This window comes from Chiloscyllium plagiosum, unplaced genomic scaffold, assembly GCF_037043375.1.
Source record: "Chiloscyllium plagiosum isolate Xiang-an unplaced genomic scaffold, Cpla_swu_hap1 HiC_scaffold_19, whole genome shotgun sequence".
Classification (NCBI taxonomy): Eukaryota; Metazoa; Chordata; class Chondrichthyes; order Orectolobiformes; family Hemiscylliidae; genus Chiloscyllium; species Chiloscyllium plagiosum.
The window spans coordinates 40,714,663-40,732,296 of NW_028270157.1; the positions used below are offsets into that span (position 1 = coordinate 40,714,663).

The window sequence follows — 17,634 nt, forward strand, 5'->3', positions numbered from 1 at the left end:
ACAGGAGTCTCTCAATCCGGTTCACAGAAAACAATGTTTATTCCCCTGACTATACTATTCCTAATTACAGATACATTTCTCTTTACTCCCTGCTCTAAAATGTCTCCTTATATCATTGTGCTCAGGTCAGTTTGCTCATCCTCTCAAAAGCCCTCGCTCTCATCCACACAGGCAGCAAGAATCTCAAACCTGTTAGACCATCTCAAAGAGTGTGGGTCCTACACCACCATCTCCTGGATCTCTTAGTGCACCTTGCACGTAGTCACACCGCCCTGTCCCTGACCACTGACCAAATTTGAAGTAGTTAATCTAAGGGATGTGACTACCGCCTGGAACACAGCATCCAGATAACTCTTTCCCCCTCCCTGATAAATCAGTGTTTGAAGCTCAGACGCCAGCTCATCAACTCTGAGCCGGAGTTTGTTGAACAACCAGCATTTGCTACAGATGTGGTCATTGTGAAACACAATGGCTCCATTAGCTTCCATATCATGCAGGTACAACACATCACCTAATCCTGCAGCTGTATTGTATTTACTGCATTCTTGAAATTTTTAAAATATAAATTTCTACTGGTCTTTTAGTTTGTAATCTGTAAATATTGCTCCAGTTTGCCTTCAATCTGAACATAATCTATAATAAACCTAATTTAAATATAATAGCCAAATTAACAGCTATTACAGACCAATGACCTTAAGCTTTTCCTGTGATGTCATTTTATTTTGTGCTGGTCCCCTTGTCTTGGTCTTAAATTTATCCTGTAAGAAGACAATAGAAACTCAGAATCAAAAAAAGCCAACAAAAAGCACTTCTTCCCTCTCCAGCAAATTCCCATGCTGCCTCCAAAGTCCCATAACTATGGCTGTGTATCATTCTGAATTTGATCTCTCCTTTCTGACTGTGGTGAAGCTTACTGATTCTTATTTATAATAATTTTCATATACAGTCTCAACTTAGTTGCTTGATACACCATATCTGATTGTTGACTGAGCACTTAAATGCCCCCTTTTTATGTATTGTTTAATATAATTTCAATAATTCAATATTTGGTGCAAAGATGACTAAATTATCATGAACAGAGGTTCTGCATATATGTGTTTCTTTACAGTTCAGGTGGACCTGGGCGATTCTACAACAGTATTCCAGATGGAAAGGTGTAATTAGTGTTTAAATAGGTAGTTTCCATTATAAATGTGAATGTAGAGACTTGGAATAAAAAAGACTAGCACAACACATTCATACATTATTATGGCATATGAAAAACATATATAAATCATGTCACAGAAATACAAAATAGCTCACAACCCCACCCTCTATCAAAAACTACTCAAGTGTGGTCAGATTTGTCATATTTTCTTTTTAGATGTTGACATTTTGCGTATCCTTTTGCAACAAACCCTCCATCGCTGTTAGTACAGCATGCAGTCTTACATAATAAAACCACATCAACACTTTCTAATATTCACATTGAGTTGATTTGTAAATGCCAGTTTAAATTGCAATCCTTAGATCTAGATGGTGCCTAAACAATTATAGATGCACTGGAATTGATGGAACTGATTTGATTGTGACATTATGGAGTTGCTGTTTAATATATAGCATTTTAAAGAAAATTGGATAGCCTGAGAAGCGTTTCTTTAGGATTGTTTGTGCTGTTGCTCATTTATGTTAGAGCAACAAGCAATGTTAAGTGTGCTGTCGAGTGGCTGCACCCCTGAGCAGATTTCAGAATCATGTGTGACTGGCTGTAGTACAAGCTATGCTGCTTAAAACCTGTCTGTACCATTTAAAAGGGTGGTGGATTTTGATTGGTGCAAGTGCTGGAAATAATTTTAAATATTTAAATGGAAAAGACACAAGAATGACAACAATGCAGAACATGCTCCAAAAATCTCTAAGGCAGAGCTGGAGGCCTAGATGTAGGAGCTGGACCGAAGGATGGACATCCTGTATCCATTGATGCCGGGGTGGTCCTCAACGCTGGGAAAGCAGTGCAAGCAGCTAGTCATCACAGTCAGTGGTAGTGGAACTGCCATTGAGAATCTGGCTGCAGTGCTGCAAGAAATTCAGTGACTTCAGTTAAGTGGGGATAGTCACTGAATGCATCTTCAAATGCCACATCCTCGTGCCTGTTCCAGTCAGAAACCTTCCATTATTCACCAACCAACAATCTCCATCAAAAATATTGATGCTTCACGTTCATAGTTTTACTTTGCCAGTTATTCTGGAAAATTAGGCACAAATCTGAGATTGCACAGCATTCATGGCTGTGTTTGAGGAGAAACTTCCATCATTGGATCTTGAGTGCCTGATTGGTAATTAAATTAAATTTCCCTTTTGATTAGAGAACATAACCTTAATTTTTTTTCTTGTTTGTCTATGTGAATTTGAAAGGAAAGCTTAAGATTTATATGGTGCACTAGACATCCAGTCCTTAAAATAATTACTTCAGTTTCCTAACTGATCAGTTGATCATTGCTTGATGTTTGTGATATAAGATAACTCCTCACCTTGGATGCCTCAGTTTTACTTTTTGCATGTGAACAACTGTGCAATGTTAATCAAAGTGAGAGTTGATTAACCCTCACAGGATGGATTGTTACGATTTGACTCTATCCAATACATGTCTATGTTAGAATGCAGCATGATGTTTGAAGATATCAAAATATTTTAAACTTGTCTTTCAAAACATTAGCTACACATTAGCACAATTTCTCAATTGGTCATGAATTTTCAGAGGAGTGTTTCTGTTTTGTTCATTTTCCAAACAAATAATAAATGATGGGAGGAAATAGCTGTCCCCAGCTGTGTTCCCTCTAAGCTGCGCTCACTCCAATGTTTCACACAGTGATTGGTGTCAGCATACTGCTTTCTTGAAGTCACTGCCATACACAGGCCTCAGAGGGAATGCTAGTCTCTATGTTGGAGTTACTTTGCTGTTAAGAGCTATAGAGACAGACGCTGCTCCGTGCAGTCTGGAAAATCATATTACACCGTATTGTTCATGTACACAAACTATTCAATTGTGTAAGAACCAATCATAGTTGTCATCAGACTGATGGCAGTCAGCATCCACAATGGTCACAGTTGAACAAACCAATTAGCTACTTGTTGCCAGCCAAATTGTACTTTGCAGACCCACCCTGGTACCATGCTGTCTTCTCTCTCTTCCACCATTGCTTGCAAAGCAACTGCGCAAATACAACTCACTATCAGTTCCAGTAACTTGTTTTCATACTCTCAGCAATTCCTTTTAAAGTTCTTGGTTTCAAAACCGTTCATTTACATTTTAGTCCACAATAAAAGTAAAGAAAAATAAATGATGCGGACCTTACAAAGAGTAGATGAAGTTTGCACCAAAGGCTTTCCTAACCCACGGGAAGGTCACACGAAAACAGTGTAGCAAGCTGCAGGAAATTGCTTTGCTGTCAAAATAAAATTAAGTTTAACATTCCATGATCCCACTTGCACCTCCATTGGAATATGTAAATTTGGTCCTAATTCCACACATGAAAATGTTATTTGTATTGTATTTTAAGATGCATTGACTATTGTGGACATCACTTTCTGTTAATTTATTTCCCCCATTGCTGTTACAGATTGCATTTGATGATGAGCAGGACGTGGTGGTATATGACCAGTGTACACAAGATGCCAGTGCGATTTCCTCTGATTGCTTTCTCGCTGTTCTTCTTAGCAAACTGGAGAAGAGTTTTAACAATGTGTCCCTCCTCATAGGTAGGATCTACTATTACCTCAGACTTTCTACAAAAGAAAAAATACATGGTAAATCAATTGTTGAAACACATTTTGCACAAAGTATAGAATTCACGATAATCATTTAAAATTCCTAGAATCTCATTATGCACATAATGTGTCTCCAGCAGCATAATTAATATAAAGTATCAGTTATAGTGGCCTGAGGTTTGCTCTCAAAGGTGAAGGAGTGGTACTTGGACAGTTTGCCTTGCATATAACTGTGACCTTTTTGAAGGGTTGTCAGTGAGGATTTCCAATCAGCTGATACCTGTTATGATGTGTCTGTGGTAGCTGTGAAGCAACAGTGAGGCTCTTCAACCAATTAGATTGAAATATCCTCTCTATGAAAAAGTCTAAACCCAAACCAAACAAAATATTCGAAGGATTATAAGCCACTCGTTCACCAAATTCAGTTTGGAAAAAATTGTGATAGTTTTGATTGGAAACCTATTTAGGTTTCATGAATCCATTTCCTTTGCAGTAGTGAGAGATGAAAGCTATATTGTGGAAAGAGCAAAGGATGTAACTAAAGATAAATGTTGAAAGTAGATGTAAAAAAGGAAGGGCTGTATTTCAACAGATGGAAGTCACAATTGGTGTGGCACTTATATCAATGAACAAAGCAATTGAAACAAATTAAGTATTAAATTCAGCACAAATTATGGAGGAATATGATTAGTTGAGCCTAAACATGACATTGGTTAGGCTACTTTGGGATACTGTGTTCAATTCTAGTCTGCCTGCAATAAAATCATGTTTATAAAATCATGTGGTGCATGGATAGGTTGGATAGCCAAGGTCTTTTCCCTGGAGCAGAGGAGTCCAGAACTAGAGGGCATAGGTTTAAGGTGAGAGGGAAAAGATTTAAAAGGGATCTAAGGGGCAAGTTTTTCATGCAGAGGATGGTGCATATATGGAATGAGCTTCTAGAGGAAGTGGATGAGACTGGTACAATTACAACATTTAAAAAGCATCTGGATGGGTATATGAACATAAGAGTTTAGAGGGCTATGGGCCAAGTGCTGGCAAATGGGACTAGATTAATTTAAGGTATCTGGTCGGCATGAGCAAATTGGATCAAATGGTCTGTTTCTATGCTGTACAGCTCTATGACTCTGTGATATAGCTTGCATGTATATACAGCATAGTTTGGTCAAGACTGGAATCTAATAGTCCTGTTTATAAATTTTCAGGAGAAAAATGGAAGAAATGAATGGGAATGAGGAAGCAGTGTTGGTTGAGCATTCCATTGTATCCCAACAATTTAAGGGTGTCATGGGGTTTGTCTTGAGACAGAAACTGTACAAATAAGGAAAATGGAAGGTCAATTTTTGACATGCAGTATGAGCTACCAATCAAATTTTAGACAATTCAGGAAAAAAAATAAAAACAACTTTTTATCCAAGGTGATTTAAATATTCCAGGATAGGCCAAAATAAACCTATTCTAAGTTGAGAAACTAGAAAATGTGTTTTAGAAGGCATTTTTGACTAGTTCCTAAATCAGTTTATTTCTAGCCCACAAGGAATGATACATTGCTTGATACAGTCCTGGGAAGTTAAGTTGTTAGGTAACAGGTTAGAAAAACATTTGCAAAATAGTGGCCATAGCATGGGTTTAGCATTTGAATGTAAATGAATAATAGTCTGAGATATAGGTGATGGTCTGGAAAAAAGTAAAGTTCCATTAGGTCAAAATGAACTTGATCCAAACTAAGTTCATATAAATGGGAGAAAACAGATCAACATCTTCAAAGGTGAAGTAGGATGATATGTAAAATGAGTGTGATGTATTTTACAGCCACATAAAAGAAAAATCAGAATGCGGATCAGATAACAAAGAGATATGCATGAAGATCTCACAATTGCTGATGGAAATTGCTTGACAAACTTTACTGAATTCTTAGGGAGAGTAGATGTGGGTGGTAGTTGAAATATATTTAGATTTTCAAAAGGCCTTTGATAAAATAATGTATAATAGATTCATGACTATCTTGGGAACGAGTGTTCCAGAATTTTACTATCCCCTCTCAGGCAAGAAGGGACACAGGAGAACTAACCAAACACCTGCTGAGCAGTGCTCCCAAGGGCTGGGGTGGAAGTGAGTCTCACTTCTATTAACAAGGTCGATTGGAATTGGCCCATTTAAGAGCTTCTTTGGAAATGTTCAGTGGAAATTTTCAGTGAGGCAGCCAAGGTTCAGAAATTGTACAGTTTTGTACCAACTGCATTGAGGCAATAACCATGAGTTGGAATCAGGAAAGATTTTAAAAGGTAAATAAAATGGTTGTCCCTTCTTTAGAGTTCACCAGAAAATTATGGATACTGTAGCATTAATTTTTTTCTGTGTTCATTAAAGTGAGTCATGACAGCACTGAGAATGGAAGATTTAATAGTCCATTTAACAATGTATTTTTCAAATTTTTTTATCAACAATTTTTTTAGCAGGCATGTTGTAGGAAATGTTAGCCTTGATTGTGTTATGGGGCATAATGAATCACTTACAATGGACAGAAACCTGCTCCCTTGTACCTCTTTTTGGATAGATATAGAACTTAAACATGGTTACTCAAATTGGCAAAGGTGTTACACCTGTGTTAAAACTATTGTTGTCTTAAACCTTGGTGTTTTGTTCTTTTTTAATGTCCTTATTAAATTGCTTTGCTACTTTTGGTGATTGGTGTATTTGACCCTTCTGCTCCAATATCTATTCAGCCACTTACTTTCCGAGGCATATGTGACGACCTTATTTTTCTGACTAAAACGTACTACTTCATGCTTTTCCCTATTGATGTCACTAGCCAGTTATGCACCCATTTTGTCAGTTTATTGATATCTCCCAAACGTTTGTCATAACATAACATTAACTTAACCACCCTCTTGAACTATCCCACCTGTCCATCTTCCTTCCCACCTATCCGCTCCACCCTCCACTCCGACCTTGTCACCCTTCCACCTGCAGCTACCTATCGTCCTCCAGGCTACTATCCCCCCACCCTCACAGCTCCTCCTATTTATCTCACAGCATTCCTCCCCCCCCCCCCCCCCCCCGGAATTCCTGGTGAAGGACTTACGCCTGAAATGTCGATACTCCTGCTCCTCAGATGCTGCCTGACCTGTCCTTTTCCATCACCACACTCTCAATCCTGATCTTCAGCATCTGCAGTCCTCACTTTCTACCTGTTCTGTAATCCAGAGGACATTTAGTAAGTATCGTGTGCATGGCTCCTGTAAACACACATTCACTTGCACTTGCCACTCAGCCCCCAAAGCCAGATAGATACAGAGGTAACATTGATACATGTTTCAATGTTGTAAAACATATTGTAGTGAAATAGATGTACTCTCTGATGAAACCTTGCTTTGGATCAGTTTCCCTCAACTACAAAATTATGAATGGATTATGTCATTGCAATGATTATTGCTGAATTTATGAACTTAAAAGCTGTGACAAATATTTAGCACAAACATCTGTTGCTCAAATATAGCTAATACCAATATCATTCTGACGTCAGATGTTTGCTGATTGCAGATCAGTTAGTTTGTACTTTGCCTTGTTAAAATAGAAATAATGGTGACAATTATCTAAGGAAATGGCTTGAAGTAAATGGTAAAGCTATCCATATTAACATAATAGTTCCCAATGAACTCACCCTGCAAGTCTAATAAAACATTAAATGGTTGATGAAAGTTCAAACTTTGAATTTGTTTTATAGAGGCCATTGCACTTGGAGTTGTGCTGCATAGTGGGCGGCACGGTGGCACAGTGGTTAGCACTGCTGCCTCACAGCGCCAGAGACCCGGGTTCAATTCCCGACTCAGGCGACTGACTGTGTGGAGTTTGTACATTCTCCCCGTGTCTGCGTGGGTTTCCTCCGGATGCTCCGGTTTCCTCCCAGAGTCACAAAGATGTGCGGGTTAGGTGAATTGGTCATGCTAAATTGCCCGTAGTGTTAGGTTAAAAGGGGTAAATGTAGGGGTATGGGTGGGTTGTGCTTCGGCGGGTCGGTGTGGACTTGTTGGGCCGAAGGGCCTGTTTCCACACTGTAAGTAATCTAATCTAATATATTGCAACTTCACCAGGCCCGCAAACTGCTAAAAACAACAAAATCCTGTATTTGTATAGCACTTTTTAAAATGCTAAAACTCTTCAACGAAAGTGTTAGCAAACAAGATTTGATGCTAAACCACATAAGACTTTGGGGGAATATAAGAAGTAGGTTTTAAGAAGCAGGAACTAGATTTTAAGAAGAGTTTAAAAAAGAAAGAAAGAGGCTGATGGGTTTAGACTTTTTTGTATTTTAATATACAGCTATGAGTTGTGAAGCTGATTTAAATCAGTGTGCTGAAGAGGCCAGCATCAAAGGATACCTTGGAAGCTGTTTGCATGCATCTTCTGAATTTTCTTTGGAGTACAGCAGGTGATTTGTTTAAGTGTCCAATGTGTTTACATTTTTTTTTTGCATGGTTTTGCATGCATGGTAACCTTTTAAGAGTTTGCCATAGCGAGCTTGGAAACTTTTCAAGGGCAGCTGTGCAACTTACGGGGAATCATTGGTTCCAGGGCTGGAGAAGATTAGAGACTCAGAGTGTGAATACATGGAAGAATTTGAAAACAATGATGAAAGTTTTAAGATCAAAATGCTGCTTAACTCTGTTAAAAGCAGAAATTTTTGAAAAACTGTCTGTCTGGTAGCACAGTGGTGAGAGAAAGAGTTAATGTTTCAAGTCCAGTATGACGACTTCAGAACTGAAAGTAATGTTGCCAGATCTGCTGAGTGTCTTCAGCACATTCTGTTTTTAATTTTAGATTTCCAGCATCTGCAGTATTTTGCTTTTATTTGGCTGCTTAATTAGGAGCCAGTGAGCACGTGGGTGAGGGGACTTGGTGTGAGTAGGGCATGGGTAACATGACCTTAGGCTTACGGGAAAGTAGGTCATGGAAGATCAACAAGAAGTGCATTTAAATAGTTAAGTTTAGAAGTAATGAAGGCATGAGTGGGAAGCTGCAGCAGATGAGCTGGAACATGGGTGGGGTGATCTAAGTGATGATGCAGATATGCTATCAGAAATCATTTCTGAATCAAGTGTGACACTAAGTTTGCAAACATTGTGGTTCAGCCTTACTCACCTGCCTGGGCAAGGAATGAGGTTTATGATGAAGACCGAAAATAGAGGCTTCAGTTTTGCCAATGTTTAGATCAGAGGTGGTGAACAATTTTATATTGGAAGGCCGCGTTTTATTTGATTGAGAACCGATTAGGCTGCGTGCTGAGAATGTTGGGGCGGCACAGTGGCACAGTGGTTAGCACTGCGGCCTCACAACGCCAGGGACCCGGGTTCAATTCCCGCCTCAGGCAACTGTCTGTGTGGAGTTTGCACATTCTCCCCATGTCTGCGTGGGTTTCCTCCGGGTGCTCCGGTTTCTTCCCACAGTCCAAAAATGTGCAGGTTAGATGAATTGGCCATGCTAAATTGCCCGTAGTGTTAGGTGAAGGTGTAGTGGTAGGGGAATGGGTCTGGGTGGGTTGCTCTTTGGAGAGTTGGTGTGGACTTGTTGGGCCGAAGGGCCTGTTTCCACACTGTAAGTAATCTAATCTAATCTTAAAAAAAAGTCATTATTTCTGTTGGCATACTTACTAATGTTAATTAAAGCCTGCTATTAAATGAGGATGTTAAGCAAAATGTTTGGTAAATATTTGTTTGGTAAAGTTGACAATAGAACCAATAATACATAGAAAAACTTAGACGACAAACCATTTAATGACTTTTTTGTGATTGCTTATTGCAAGTTAGGAATCAGATGTTTGGCTCCAGCATCATTGACTGTAGCTTTAATTGGTTCTCCAGGTGAATAACCATCTTCTGAGAATTCATGTGGGTTTTAATTGTCACATATGAAAATTTTGATTCACAACAGTAGGTTGTGCCAAAATAAGATAGTATTTGACAAGTATGTTGACGTAGACATGGATATTCAATGGCACTTCTCCATATTTCAATGGGAGCCTACTTAGTGACGATTGGAGACATCAGAATGTTGTCTTCTGAGAGATCAATCAATTTCATCTAAGTCATCAGGTGCTGTGGAGGCATCAACCAAGTGTGGTTGAAAAGCTAGTTTGTGTGAGATCATGTTTCTCAAAGTATGCAAACCTTCCATTGCACTCTTCAATCAAGGAGTCCAGAACAGCTGTGTATTCTTTCACATTGCATTTCCTTAATCATTTGCTTGTATCCTGTTCATTAATTACCTTTACTAGTTCAGGAAAGTGTTCAGCTGAACGTTCTGATCAGCTAAGGAGAGTTTTGAAAAAGGTCAGCCTTTTCTGAAATGCCTGGATTTTTATCCACTTATCATATATCGACTTTGTTTTACCTTGCAAAAAAAAAAAATCAGGTCATTTTGCTTTGACATTGTATCACACAAAAATGCAGCATTTCTGCAGAAATCCTCTTTTGACAATTCACATGGTTCATTCAGTTCCTCAAAAAATCTTATGGTTTGTTTTTGCAAAGATAAAAAGTTTTACAAATATTTGTCCTTGTGACAACCAGTGCACTTTAGAATGATATGGCAGATCCACGCTGAGTGTTCTATCACCAAGTTGAAGCATGTTGTGAAATTGGCGATACCATGAATATAGTTTACAATTCTTAAACTTTTTTTTTAATGTGTCATTCAAAACAGTAGATTTGGCACAGACATTCTGTTGATGCAAAAGTCAATGAAAGGAAATCAAATATCTGCAACTGGCAATTCCTTTTGTCGGAACACAACAAATCCTTCACATTTTAACCTCTCAGAATTTGAACTGCCAATACATACACTTACTAAATTACATAAATTCAGTTTGGCTTCATGGCATTTTTCATTGAAAATAATGAACATGCCAATTCCACGTATCCTTGCCGTAAGGGTACCCAAAGCCAGTAACTCCTCATGCCAATGCAAAGCAGCAGTTATAACACGAATTAAAAAGTAACTCCTGTGCTGAGTCAGTAATGTCAGTGGATTCATTCAAGGCAATCGAATAATAAATGCCTTTGCTTTGGCATATTGTATGAAGTTGTTCTGTTACATTGAGGACTAATTCATGTTGCCAATCAGTTATGGTCCTTCTTGAAAAATGTATTTGTTTGTACTTGTTAATCTTAACTGAATCTAAACATCCCATAACTTCAACAATGCATTCTTTTATGATTTCCACAACACTAAATGGCTTACCTCTTCTTCCAAGTATATATGCTACTTTATAAGTTGCTTCAGTGATGTCAGTCCCTTGTCCTGACAGCTGCTGCTGCTTTTAATCTTTAATTTCCTTAAGACCTTTGTAGTTCTCCTTCCAGTTTAGCATATTTGTGTTCCTTATGAGCTGCATAATGCTGATATGCATTGTATTTCCTCACTGTTACAATTATGGTGTCACAGAGCAAGCACATCATTTTATCTTTCACAGCAACCATGTAATACGGGTACACAAGCCTTTATCCGAAATCCTTGAGGCCAGTTGTTTTTTTGGATTTCGAATTTTTTTGGATTTCAGAATAAATTACATTTTCACAGTGAAATTTTAAAAATCTTACTGAACAGCAGATCCATGTATGACTAGTACAAGTGCTAAGACACAATTGACTCCTGTCAGTGCTGGGCTACGCCACCACGTCACATCTGACATAGGTCGAGTGGGGATGGAGTTGGGTCCCCTGTTTACACACCTAACAACCTTGTTATGTAGAAAAAAGCTTCGAGAAAATCTTCAGATTTCATAGATTTTTGGATTTTGAAATTTTGGATAAAGGATTGTGTACTGCAATTCTCATTCTTCATTGAATGCTCTGTTCTTCCCTTAATGTTCTTTTCTTGGATTTTGACATGACTGGATTACCAGGAAAAATTTTTTAAATGGTACTCAGATTTAAAAAGGTAATTTAGTAATTGTGGACAAATAGGCAGAAGGCCGCAACTAGTACCCCAAAAGGTTGTATGTGGTCTTAAAGCTGGAGGTTCCCCACCCCTGGTTTCGACCATAAGACATTGGAGCAAAGATATGGCCCATTGAGTCATTCAGTTAGATCATAGCTGATCTGATAATCCTCAACTCCACTTTCCTGCCTTTCCCCATATCCCTGGAATCCCTTACTGATTAAATACCTGTATATCTTAGCCTTGAGTATATTTAATGAACCAGTCACAACAGCCTTTGCAGTAAGAAAAAGTCCACAGATTCACTACTCTTTGAGAGAAAAAAGAAATTCCCTTCATCTCTGTCTTAAATAGACAATTCTTTATTCTGAGATTATGCTCATGACCCTGGAATTCCCCCACAAAGGAAAAGCACTATTCAACATTTACTCTGTCAAGCCATTTAAGAACCTTATATGTTTCTAAAGGTCATCTCTCATTCTTAATTTCAATGAGAATAGGTCCAAAATAGTCTACCATTCCTCATATGAAAATCCCTCCATAACTGGTATCAACTTAGTGAACCTTCTCTAGACTGCCTCTAATGATTGAAATCTGTAAAGACATACAGGGGATCAAAACTGTTCACAGTATTCCAGCTGTGGTCTCACTAGTGCATTGTATAATTTTAGTAAGATATCCAGATTTTTATACTCCATTCCCTTTGAATTAAAGGCTTCCTTTTTAATTTAAAAACCAACAGTATATCTGCCTTCCCTATTATCTGCTGAACTTTGCTAAACTTTTTTGTGATTCAGGCAAAAGGCCCCAAATCCCTCAGTGCTACAGGTTTCTACAGCCTTTTTCTTTGTTTGTTAGTGGGATGTGAGCATCTGCCAAGTTTTTGCCACTCACTCAACCTGTCCATATAGAGTCATAGAGATGTAAAGCATGGAAACAGACCCTTCGGTCCAACCCATCCATGCCGGCCAGATATCCCAACCCAATCTAGTCCCACCTGCCAGCACCCGGCCCATATCCCTCCAAACCCTTCCTATTCATATACCCATCCAGATATCTTTTAAATGTTGCAATTGTCCTAGCCTCCAACACTTCCTCTGGCAGCTCATTCCATACACGTACCACCCTCTCAGTGAAAAGGTTGCCCATTAGGTCTCTTTTATATCTTTCCCCTCTCACCCTAAACTTATGCCCTCTAGTTCTGGACTCCCCGACCCCAGGGAAAAGACTTTGTCTATTTATCCTATCCATGCCCCTCATAATTTTGTAAACCTCTATAAGGTCACCCCTCAGCCTTCGACGCTCCAGGGAAAACAGCCCCAGCCTTCTCCATAGCTCAAATCCTCCAACCCTGGCAACATCCTTGTAAATCTTTTCTGAACCCTTTCAAGTCTCACAACATCTTTCCGATACGAAGGAGACCAGAATTGCACGTAATGTTCCAACAGTGGCCTAACCAATGTTAGCCACAACATGACCTCCTAACTCCTGTACTCAATAGTCTGACTAATAAAAGAAAGCATACCAACCGCTGCCTTCACTATCCTATCTACCTGCGACTCCACTTTCAAGGGGCTATGAACCTGCACTCCAAGGTCTCTTTGTTCAGCAACACTCCCGAGGACCTTACCATTAAGTGTATAAATCCTGCTAAGATTTGCTTTCCCAAAATGTAGTACCTCGCATTTATCTGAATTAAACTCCATCCGCCATTTCTCAGTCTATTGGCCTATCTGGTCCAGATCCTGTTGTAATCTGAGGTAACCCTCTTCGCTCTCCACTACACCTCCAATTTTGGTGTCACCTGCAAACGTATTAACTGTACCTCTTATACTCACATCCAAATCATTTATATAGATGACAAAAAGTAGAGGATCCAGCACCGATCCTTGTGGCACTTCATTGGTCACAGGCCTCCAGTCTGAAAAAACAACCCTCCACCGCCACCCTCTGTCTTCTACCTTTGAGCCAATTCTGTATCCAAATGGCTAGATCTTCTTTTATTCCATGAGATCCACCTTGCTAACCAGTCTCCCGTGGGGAACCTTGTCAAACGCCTTACTGAAGTCCATATAGATCACATCTACAGCTCTGCCCTCATCAATCTTCTTTGTTCCTTCCTCAAAAAACTCAATCAAGTTTGTGAGACATGATTTCCCATGCACAAAGCCGTGGTGACTATCTCTAATCAGTCCTTGCCTTTCCAAATACATGTACATCCTGTCCCTCAGGATACCCTCCAACAACTTGCCCACCACCAACGTCAGGCTCACTGGTCTATAGTTCCCTAGCTTGTCCTTACCACCCTTCTTAACAGTGGCACCACGTTAGCCAACCTCCAGTCTTCTGGCACCTCACCTGTGACTATCGATCAGCAAGAGGCACAGCAATCACTTCTCTAGCTTCCCACAGAGTTCTCGGGTACACCTGATCAGGCCCTGGAGATGTATCCACCTTATCCGTTTCTAGACATCCAGCACTTCCTTCTCTGTAATCTGGACATTTTGCAAGGTGTCACCATCTATTTCACTACTTTCGATATCTTCCATATCCTTTCCCACAGTAAATACTGATGCTAAATACTCGTTTAGTATCTCCCCCATTTTCTGTGGCTCCACACAAAGGTCGCCTTGCTGATTTTTGAGGGACCCTATTCTCTCCCTAGTTATCTTTTTGTCCTTAATGTATTTGTAAAAACCTTTTGGATTCTCCTTAATTCTATTTGCCAAAGCTATCTCATGTCCCCTTTTTGCCCTCCTGATTTCTCACTTAAGTATACTCCTACTGCCTTTATACTCTTCTAAGGATTCACTCGATCTATCCTGTCTATCCCTTGCATATGCTTCCTTTTATTTTAACCAAATCCTCAATTTCTTTAGTCATCCAGCATTACCTATACCTACCAGCCTTTCCTTTCACCCTGACAGGAATATACTTTCTCTGGATTCTCATTTCTGAAGGCTTTCTATTTTCCAGCTGTCCCTTTACCTGCAAACATCTGCCCCCAATCAGCTTTTGAAAGTTCTTGCCTAATACTGTCAAAATTGGCCTTTCTCCAATTTAGAACTTCAACAAGAACTTCAACTTTTAGATCTGGTCTATCCTATCTCTCTGTAGACTCTGTCATCCTCACTACTTGTCTTCCCACCTATTTCTATGTCATCTGCAAACTTAGTTATAATACATTCATTTCATCCATCCAAGTCATTAATATATATTTTAAATAATTGTGGGACCAGCACTAATCCCTCTGTCACACACTAGTTACAGATTTCCACGCCTGTAAATGGCCCCTTTATCTCAACTCTCTGCCTTTTATTAGTTAGCCAAGGCACTACCCATGCTAATATACTACCTTGATTACCATGAGTTCTTTTGTGTGGTACCTTATTGAACCTTTTTGGAAAATATAAATATAGTACATCTACCGATTCCTCTTTATCTATCCTGCTTGTCACTCCCTCAAAGAACTCTAACAATTTTGTCATAGGCATGATTTCTGCTTCATGAAGCCCAGCTGACTCTGCATGATTTTATTGTATATTTTTAAATGCTCTTCTATTACAGCCTACAGTTACCTATTTATTGCCCCCTCACCTTTATTATTAAAATAAAGGTATATAATGTTAAAGTATGAAAAATGTCTGTCTATCCAGTTGTTGGATATGCATATAGAGATGCGAGGGGTTGAAAGAGGTGTTGGTGAGATTGACATCATCCAGTTCCACGTGAATTGTGTTTATTTGTATGGTGTCACAGTGAAGCATTGTGTCGATGAGAAAGAGGAGAGACATGGACAGATCCTTGGGGGACTCCAGAGATAAAAGGGTGTGGGAATGGGGATAGACAGCCATTACTGGCAATTGTATAGTTGTGACTGGGTAGTCAAGAATGGAACTAGCTTCCTGTAGTTCCACCTACATGAATGGTGATGGCAACATGTTGGAGGAATGGTCAACCATATCAAAGACTGTAGACTAGTTGAATAGTTGAAGAGGTATAATTGACCTAGTTGCAAATAACATTTGGAGAGGAATTCTTATAAAATTTCTGTATTAAATTATGGTAACAGTGGATCTTCCTGTGTATTAAATGTTCTTAATACACAGTGCAGGTGGTGTACATTAACTGCATTTTCACTTGAGCATGTAAATAGATGCTTATTGAAATGTGGTTGAATTGGGAGGTGAATGCTTGAAATGTTTACTTCTGTAGCTAAATGCAAGTCCAAGTAAATATTAACTTTGTCACTACTGGCTTTCTGTAAAGTAACACAGCTCACAGGAAGTTGAACATTGTATTTTATCGGGAAATGCACATTATACTGTCTAATGTGGAATTATGTATTCTGCCTGATTAAAAAAAGTCAAAATTGGCTAAGCTAATTACTGTTCAGGCTAGAGGGTGGAACTTTGACTTTGTAGAAAAATATAATTCTCAATCAGCTAACATTGTAGTTCCAATATTTTCCATAAATTGAATTTGAGTACAGCATTACACTGTGTGATATCTATGCTGTGGTGAACCAAAAGTTTACACTGGAAGTCATTTTTGGAATGAATTTTCCTTGCAAATGATATAAATTATGCTTTGTAATCCTTTGTACAAGTCAGTTCTGATATAACACGATAGCTTTGATATCACATGATCTCACGTGATAAGAAATTGTGCTATAGCCATGCCATTTAAATTAATGGAGTTGGAATCACGTTATAGCCAATACAGGTAAGGAAAGTTCGCGTTCTACAAATAATGGTTTAAATTCTTCAACTGCATTAAAACCAATTCGCGTTGAAGAAACCTGTGTTCGAACACAACCAACTGTAATTATCAAGGGCATTGATTTATTGTTAATAAATGCAACCAGTCTTCCAGATGTTTGCCTCTGGAATGAAAAGTTAAAAAGGGGAGCAAATTCCATTCTCACATCTGCATAGTTTACATTTCCTGAAAATTCTGAGACTTTTCTCAGATTTCTCAGGCTTTCCTTGAGCCTGTGCTTGTTGTAGCTTAGGTGCTTTAAGACTGGATTCGTGGGATGGAGGGGATGTTGGTGGTTAACGCATCTGGAGAAATACGATGCAGTCAGACCACCGGGTGGGAAGACTTTGATGCTTGGAAGCCAAGTGACATCTGATAGGTTTATTAAGACTTGTAGAGAGGTGTTAAAGGTAACATAGCAAGGGGGGGTAGGGGGGCTTTGCAATATGCCATAGCGTTTGAAGTATTGGAAGGAATGTAGTGGGATGGACATAGACTGTTTAAATATTCAAATACTGATGTCATGATGAGTCCTTAGTGGGTTGTCACTAAGTATGGAAACTCTCCTTGGGAATCTTACAGGATAAGAGTAATGGAACCAGATGTTCAGGGTGCTTTGGACAAAAGGAGGGCAATAGAGGAATGATGCTTTGATATGTCTACTCAGCAAGGATTGGGAATGATGTGGGAGCTGTACAGGACATTGGTTAGGCCACTGTTGGAATACTGCATGCAATTCTGGTCTCCTTCCTATCGGAAAGATGTTGTGAAACTTGAAAGGGTTCAGAAAAGATTTACAAGGATGTTGCCAGGGTTGGAGGATCTGAGCTACAGGGAGAGGCTGAACAGGTTGGGGCTGTTTTTCCTGGAGCGTCGTAGGCTGAGGGTTGACCTTATAGAGGTTTACAAAATTATGAGGGGCATGGATAGGATAAATAGACAAAGTCTTTTCCCTGCGGTCGGGAAGTCCAGAATTAGAGAGCATAGGTTTAGGGTGAGAGGGGAAAGATATAAAAAAGACCTAAGGGGCAACTTTTTCATGCAGACGGTGGTACGTGTATGGAATGAGCTGCCAGAGGATGTGGTGATGGCTGGTACAATTGCAACATTTAAGAGGCATTTGGATGGGTATATGAATAGGAAGGGTTTGGAGGGATATGGGCCGGGTGCTGGCAGGTGGGACTAGAT

The 17,634-nt window shown here is 39.3% G+C and overlaps 1 protein-coding gene and 1 long non-coding RNA gene across 3 annotated transcripts in view; one reads left to right on the forward strand and one right to left on the reverse strand.

The window, feature by feature from the left end:
* dusp16 (dual specificity phosphatase 16) overlaps positions 1–17,634 on the forward strand; it is a 96,699-nt gene that overhangs the window by 55,109 nt on the left and 23,956 nt on the right. The window contains exon 3 of one of the 2 annotated variants that reach the window (XM_043709457.2): positions 3,600–3,786. In XM_043709457.2, the coding sequence (XP_043565392.1) occupies positions 3,600–3,786 (187 nt within the window). The remainder of the gene's footprint in view (positions 1–3,599; positions 3,787–17,634) is intronic. The other variant, XM_043709459.2, reaches the window with a different exon arrangement.
* On the reverse strand, positions 3,633–10,331 carry LOC148146759 (uncharacterized). The gene is made up of 3 exons (XR_015760441.1): positions 10,013–10,331; positions 6,833–6,943; positions 3,633–3,765 (listed from the first exon to the last, which is right to left on the reverse strand). It is a non-coding gene; the product is annotated as an uncharacterized LOC148146759 (long non-coding RNA).